At 45.4% G+C, this 7,500-nt stretch overlaps 1 protein-coding gene across 1 annotated transcript in view; it reads left to right on the top strand.

Annotated features, from left to right (window-relative positions):
• The window catches only part of LOC116064681 (zinc transporter ZIP1-like), an 11,961-nt gene extending 4,497 nt beyond the window's left edge, over positions 1 to 7,464 (top strand). The window contains exon 4 of the mRNA XM_031319866.2: positions 6,583 to 7,464. Coding sequence (XP_031175726.2) covers positions 6,583 to 7,272 — 690 coding nt within the window. The 3' untranslated portion in view covers positions 7,273 to 7,464. The remainder of the gene's footprint in view (positions 1 to 6,582) is intronic.
• The last annotated feature ends 36 nt before the right edge of the window (positions 7,465 to 7,500 follow it).

The raw sequence follows: 7,500 nt of genomic DNA, 5'->3' as shown, positions 1-7,500 counted from the left end.
AACGTTGCAGGGAAAAGTTTCAGCGGTCTGAACCGGCCCGTCTCAGCTCGACTCAGCTGATGGCGTCACTGCGACTCAGCTGGTGGAGTCTCCAGAGGCTGGTTTTAGACCGTAATAGACGTCACCTGTTTCAACAGCCAATAGAGAAGTCAGCTGGTAGAGTCTCCAGAGGCTGGTTTTAGACCGTAATAGACGTCTCCTGTTTCAACAGCCAATAGAGAAGTCAGCTGGTGGAGTCTCCAGAGGCTGGTTTTAGAACGTAAGATGTCTCCTGTTTCAACAGCCAATAGAGAAGTCAGCTGGTGGAGTCTCCAGAGGCTGGTTTTAGACCGTAAGAGACGTCTCCTGATTCAACAGCCAATAGAGAAGTCAGCTGGTGGAGTCTCCAGAGGCTGGTTTTAGAACGTAAGATGTCTCCTGTTTCAACAGCCAATAGAGAAGTCAGCTGGTGGAGTCTCCAGAGGCTGGTTTTAGACCGTAAGAGACGTCTCCTGATTCAACAGCCAATAGAGAAGTCAGCTGGTCGAGTCTCCAGAGGCTGGTTTTAGACCGTAAGAGACGTCTCCTGATTCAACAGCCAATAGAGAAGTCAGCTGGTCGAGTCTCCAGAGGCTGGTTTTAGACCGTAAGAGACGTCTCCTGATTCAACAGCCAATAGAGAAGTCAGCTGGTGGAGTCTCCAGAGGCCAGACGTCTCCTGTTTCCGAATACCGAATCCTACTCCCATCCTCAGTCCATTAACACAGTAAACACATTAATGAAGTAAATAACGTCTGGTTAACAAAAGTTTTTAGCTGTGACTGTCCTTCCTTTGCCGTACCTGAAGTCGCTGCATTTTGGCTGCTGTCTGTAGGTTCCTTCATGCACAACTCGTATTCTTTCGGATGTTTCATACCAGATGTTGTAACAGCGGTGATGTTGTGTATAGTTTAGGGTCCTCGCCACCACCAGACTAATCAGCATTGTAAATTGAACATGTAGCTGGACTTGAATGGCCTTCTTTTGACTGAAAGTACTGACAAACTACACTTTTTCTGCTCACGAGATCCATTTTCACTTTCTCACAGCCTACTGCATTGAACACCCCAACTACGTAAACACCTTCCCATAATCAACGGCGGCGCCATTATGTTGATCAGCGTAGTGCGCGTAGTACAAGCGGAGGGTTCGGGTCAGTGGAAAAAAATTCTAAGGTTCGGCAGAAACCGAACCACGTCAAAAAACCCAATATTCAGCCGAATCCGAACCCGAATCCTGGATTCAGTGCATCCCTAGGAAAGACGAAACAAGACGGCTTTTGTTAGTTTTATTTTGTTTCTGTCGACTTTGAATGAAGTGTGTTTTAATGATGATAAAATTACAGTTTATTTTAATGGAGTCTGGTGGGTTTGGCGATCATTTATTTTTAGCAGAAATAGCAGAAATATGATTTTCCTTTTTCCCTATAATGTTAAAAACAAAGCAACTTGTCAGATGTATCTTTATTTGAATTTTTTAACCTAATAATGGCGCAAGATGACACATCACAGCATCACATAAGTTCAAGTTCAAGTTCATGTTTATTGTCATATGCATATTAGTACGAAGTACCACAGCAATGAAATACAATGTGCCTTGGCACTCTCTCAGCACCAGTCAATAATAACAATTTTAAAAACATAATAGCATTTAAAACATCTAGGAATATCCAAACACAATATACATAAGTGACTAAGTTAAGACCACAGCCCTCCTTCCTGTTGTGCTATCGTTCAATAACCTTACTACCTGTCATTAGGACTCATCATCTGGGAACTACGAGTGTCTAAATTCTAAATTCAATCAGACCCAGAAAACAACCGTATGGGTCGATTATGCAAGCAGCTCATAACGACCCACAATTCCGTTTCTTTTAAGGCTGCAACCTCTTGTGGCTGTATTTATTATTGCAAGAGCAAACAAGAAGGCAAGGTGACAAAGTATATAAGAGCTCCAACAGGACTTTCACCTAGGAGATTGGTGTTCGTGTCTCACGTGCATGGGCGTCAGTTTGGTTTGAAATGTGCTGGGGACAGAGACGCATTCGGAAGTACATTTCCAGAAGTGCTGGGTACAATGACGCATTCATTTTTTTTTCTCTTTTGCGCAGGTCATGTTCTGAAAGACGCTGTCCTGTAGCTTACTAATTAATAAAAACGTGGTTTAATGTACGTAAACAATGATCAATGATTACCAAATTTCTCTCTCATATTGCTCCACATAACCACTGAAAACTGTCAAAAAATCTAACCCAAAGTCCAATTATTATGGACGTTATCTGACATTAAGCGTTTCTGCTTCACATTTTCAGCAGGGCAGCGGAGCGGCTGTGGGTTGACTCCCCACGATTCTCATGGGCTTTATAAGTCATAACGTGAAAAAGCTTAACGTGGTTTAATGTACCTAAACAATGACCAATCATCAAAACATTACAACTTAATAATTATTATTAAACTTATATAATCGTTGGATTTCGGTTTAGTTCTTTTGACAGGCGTTAAGTGTTCATTACAAGATACGGCCATGAGAAATTTGGTGATGATTGATCGTTGTTTAGGTACATTAAACCACGTTAAGCTTTTTTTCACGTTAAGCAGAATGTCCCGACAGACAGGCAGCGTAGTGAACAGAGAAGCGTGCAGCCAGCGCTGCAGCAGAGCGGCTGTGTCTGTACCTGCCCTGTGGGGATAGAGATTGTTGTGGATTTTTTGGCATCTGTCGCTCAAGAATTATATGTGTTATGGAGTTTTTTTTAACTAAATTGAGCTCGAGGTTTTCAAAAAAGTGGTGGGTACAAAATGACTCATGACGAAATCTGGTAGGTACGCGTCCCCACCGAAAAATCGACGCCTATGCTCACGTGAAACCAAAAGTCAACTGTCACCTTTTGAAATTGACCGGAGTTTTACGTACCTGAGTCTGTGACACAAAGACTTCCGTGACGTCACGTTTCGTCCTCATTTTAGTAGTTTAAAAACTAAACGTCAGTAGTTCTGTTTCACAACGTCAACTACATTTTTAAAGCTACGCCTGTTACTTTAAATAGATAGGTCACATGATTAAACCGCCACCATGCGGCAGTAAATCGAACGGTTGTGTGTGTCGTTTGGCCTCTTGTTGTCTTTGGAAATCGACCTAATATTGTCTATAGCAAAGCCGCCCAATTTGGGGCCCGCGGGACAAATTTGGCCCGTGCTCTCGTTGTTTTGGCCCGCCATGGATTTGACATGCTCGTGCTTATTCTCCTCTTATTTTAAAAGTAATAACTACGAAACTTACATTTTGTGCAGTTAAAAAGTACGTAATCTTAGATTCTTAGAGTTTAACGGCAATGTAATACACAGTGCTGGTAAACTTCCCATTTAAATTACCTACATACATTTTTATCTATGGAGAATGGCAAGAATTACGGTATTCTTCAACATCGACATTTATTTTTGGCCCGTGGCCTTCCATCCAGATACATTTTGGCCCTTCATATGAAAGAATTTGGGCACCTCTGGTCTATAGGTATGAGGATGTGTTGAATCAACTGATGTTGAGATGTTTCACTGGATATGTGAACACTTTGACCTGCAAGTGGCGCTACAGGGGAAGTCAGAGGATCACCAAAGTTGATATGATTTATTCTCTGAGTATTGTGGCTCCCTGTAACAAATTTCAGGGTAATCTGTCCAACCACTGCTGCTGAAAACTGAGAAAATACGGGCTCCATCTTTAACGGCTACAAACTGTCAGATATTTAGAACGGCCAAAGGTCGATGCTAAAAAAGACGCTGCTGGGAAAGGGTGCGTGTGTGTGAGTGTGTCTGTGTGTGTGTGTGTGTGTGTGTGTGTATGTGTGTGTGTGTGTGTGTGTGTGTGTGTGTGTGTGTGTGTGTGCGTGTGTGTGTGGTTCATGTGGGTTCAACGGCTGAGGGTCGATTCTAAAAAAAGACGCTGCTGGGAAAGCGCGCGTGTGTGTCTCTGTGTGTGACTGTGTGTGCGTGTGGGTTCATTTGGGTTAGTGTATGTGTGTGTGTGTGTGTGAGTCTGTGTGTGTGTGTGTGTGTGTGTGAGTCTGTGTGTGTGTGTGTGTGTGTGTGTGGAGGGAGGGGTGGGGGTGTTTAACGGGAATAGCTCTCCTTCCTCACAAATAGTTTGAAGTTAACCATCTGTTTCAACAGGTAAAAGTGAAATTGTGTGTGTGTGTGTGTGTGTGTGTGTGTGTGTGTGTGTGTGTGTGTGTGTGTGTGTGTGTGTGTGTGTGACCCACCCCCCCCCCACTCCCCACTCCTCCTTTCTCTTTCCACACTTCCTGCCACAGTGTTTGATGTGTTTTTCATTCTTCTAGCACTTGTCATCTTCCTGTAGGTTGTAAATTCATCTCGTTGGGCTTTTCGTTTGAAACGGCAACAGAATTTATGGAGTTTTTCTTTATTTGTTTTTTCATGAATCAATCACGTAAAATATATCAGAATCTGGAATCGGTCCAAGGATGTAAAGTTGTTTCGTAATGCCCCCTTCTCTGCTTTCCTTTTCTTACTTTCCTACTCTCTGCTCCCTGGCTCGGACCACACCTGTCTTCAAACTCAGCTTTAATCTTAATCTTAGTAAATCTTAAACCTGATTCACACGGGACGATTTTAAAATTGTCGACCGATTTTCCAATCCTGAGAGACCCCACACACGGAGATAAAAAATCCTGGGCCTACCAGTTTTGGTCGTACAGCGTGTGGTGCGCAGCACACGGCAAAATCAACACATCACACACGAACCGATTTGACTCCCGAGCATTCCCAGGTCAGACGGGAAATCTCGCAAAATCCCTCGAGATCAAACGTGACTTCAGAGTAAACAATCATGGCGGACGAAGAGGATGCAGTGGCGATAGTTTGTAGTTTGTTTTTAACTGGAAAAAAAACGTTATCACAGGTCGACGAGTTGGTCCTCCATCTCCGACGTCCACCGGACTTTCTGGTGCGCCATGCCGCCGCCTGTTTTGATGTTGTTTCCCGGTGCTTTCCTCGCCGCCTCGTCACCTCGCTTTCTGATTGGCTACACGCCACAGTCCACAGGCTGCGTGCTTGTTTGTCCCCGGGGGACACCACACACGAGGAGAAATCGGGCCAAAACAATCCAACTTGTTGGATATCCCCGATTTGAGATGGGAGCGGTCCCGACGTCCTTCCGAGCAGACGAGAGCAGTCTTAACACACCACACACGGCAGGAATATCTGATCAGATTATTTTACCATAATCGGAGCATCCTTAAGATTGTCGGATGGGGTGAATCGGGGCTAAAATCGGCCTAATTATCCTGCCGTGTGAACCAGGCTTAAGTTTCGTGACTGTGTCTTGCACGGGTTGGGACGCTATCGCCGAGACGTCTATCCTTCTATTCAACTCTGAGTCTGTCTGTGTGGTTTCTTTCTTCATTTTCTTATTTTCTAATCTTCTATCTCTTCTACATCTGCTGGTTTTGACTTCTTCAGCATTTTTGTCGTCCTGTGTCGACTGAGATTGTTGACAGCAGATCAGTCTTTGCAACTTTACAGACGTGTGTCTGTCTGTCTGTAATTCAGAACAACATAATTGCCGTCACCAAACCCACCAGACTCCATGTAAATAAACCATCATTTTGTCAACGTAAATCACACTTCATTCAAAGTCAACAGAAACAAAATAAAACTGTCAAAAGCAGTCTTGGTTCATCTTTCCACTGTTCCAACAATCACCACTCTGGTTTGGTTGAAATAAACCCTTAATTCACCCATTTACATGTGATAGTCGTTTGGGTGTCTTAACTTAACTGTCGTCGTCGCATGACGCTCACTTTTTGTCGGCTAAACTCAACTGCTACGGTCCCTGAAACAACCGTCCCCTCGCGGTGCTCTGTACCCGGCTTACAGTCACATTTCCTCGGCTACATTTAACTGTAAAGACCGCTCAACTTAATCGCCTTATTAGTTAAGTTACGACTTCAAATCTTCAAGACTCACAACTTGGTAGCGTTCCAGGCAAAGTCACGACAAACCCTTCTAGCTAGCGTTAGCTAGCGGCTACCTAATGTTGACGTTCGCTAGCGCTAGCTGATACTAGCGATTTCTAGTCTGCGACATATTTTAGCCTTCATTTAATAAACATAACCTGTAGTAGTACACAATCGTATGTGTATTGTTTTGATTACAATGTGCAGAATTACTTTACGTTGCCTATTTATGTCTATTTATTTCTATTTCTCACCGTTAATCCCCGGCGTATGTACAACATCGACAGGGGGTCTCCATTGTTGTTTATGTGTGTGTGACGTCAAAAACTGTAACTGGGAGAACAACCATCTGGTACGAGTTCACGGGGAGTAAGTTACAGGTTTGACTGTCGTTCCAGGGCACTTTCACCGGTAGAAGGTTGTGAAAACACAGGTTACGGGTTGCCTGGAACGTAGCATTAGTCGCCCTAATTTCGTAGGATATCATACGAATTGTTGTGCATACGTTTTCGTACGATATCGTGCAAACCCGTTCATGAGAATGTGCTGCATTCTTGGCTTCACTAAACTGAGTTTGTCGTCTCTACTCGCAGCTCCAGTTCCCTCTGTCGGAGTTCATCCTGGCCATGGGCTTCTTCCTGGTCCTGGTCCTGGAGCAGGCCGTCCTGGCCTTCAAGGACCAATCATCGCCTCACGTGGAGGAGCGTAGGGCGCTGCTGGTGGACTCCAGCGTCCAGGCAAACGACAGGAACGTCCGCCACCGCTCCCAGCGCCACTGCGCGTCAGAGGGGTCCGATGGCGGCAACTTTCACGTGGACTCCGGCTCCCAGTCGGCCCTGCGCGCCTTCATCCTGGTCTTCTCTCTGTCGCTGCACTCGGTGTTTGAGGGTTTGGCGTTGGGGTTGCTGGACAACGGGAAGGCAGCGCTGGAGATCTGCCTGGCGCTGATCATCCACAAGAGCGTCGTTTCCTTCAGCCTGGCGTTCAAGCTGAGTCAGAGCCGGCTGCGGCGCGCGGCGGTGGCCGGCTGCGTGCTGCTGTTTGCCGCGATGTCGCCGCTGGGCATCGGCGTGGGCGTGGCGCTCAGGGAGAGCAAGGCGTCCCCGCAGCACCAGCTGGCCCGCTGCACGCTGGAGGGGCTGGCGGCGGGAACCTTCGTCTACATCACCTTCATGGAGATCCTGCCACACGAGCTACGCTCTGGCGGGAACCGCATCCCCAAGGTGGCCATGCTGCTGGTGGGCTTCGCCGTCGTCACCGGCGTGCTCTTCATCAAAGTGTAACCATACAATACAATACAATACAATACGATACAATACGATATGATATGATATGATACGATAGGATAGGATAGGATACCATTCAATACGATACGGTATGGTATAAATATGATACAATATGATACGATCGGATACAATGCGATACGATACTATACGATACTATAGGATACTATACGATGCTATACGATGCGATACCATACTATACCATACTATACCATACTATACGATGCA

The sequence above is a fragment of the Sander lucioperca genome, chromosome 10 (assembly GCF_008315115.2).
Source record: "Sander lucioperca isolate FBNREF2018 chromosome 10, SLUC_FBN_1.2, whole genome shotgun sequence".
NCBI classification, from domain to species: Eukaryota; Metazoa; Chordata; class Actinopteri; order Perciformes; family Percidae; genus Sander; species Sander lucioperca.
This window is presented reverse-complemented; position numbering and strand designations above follow the sequence as displayed.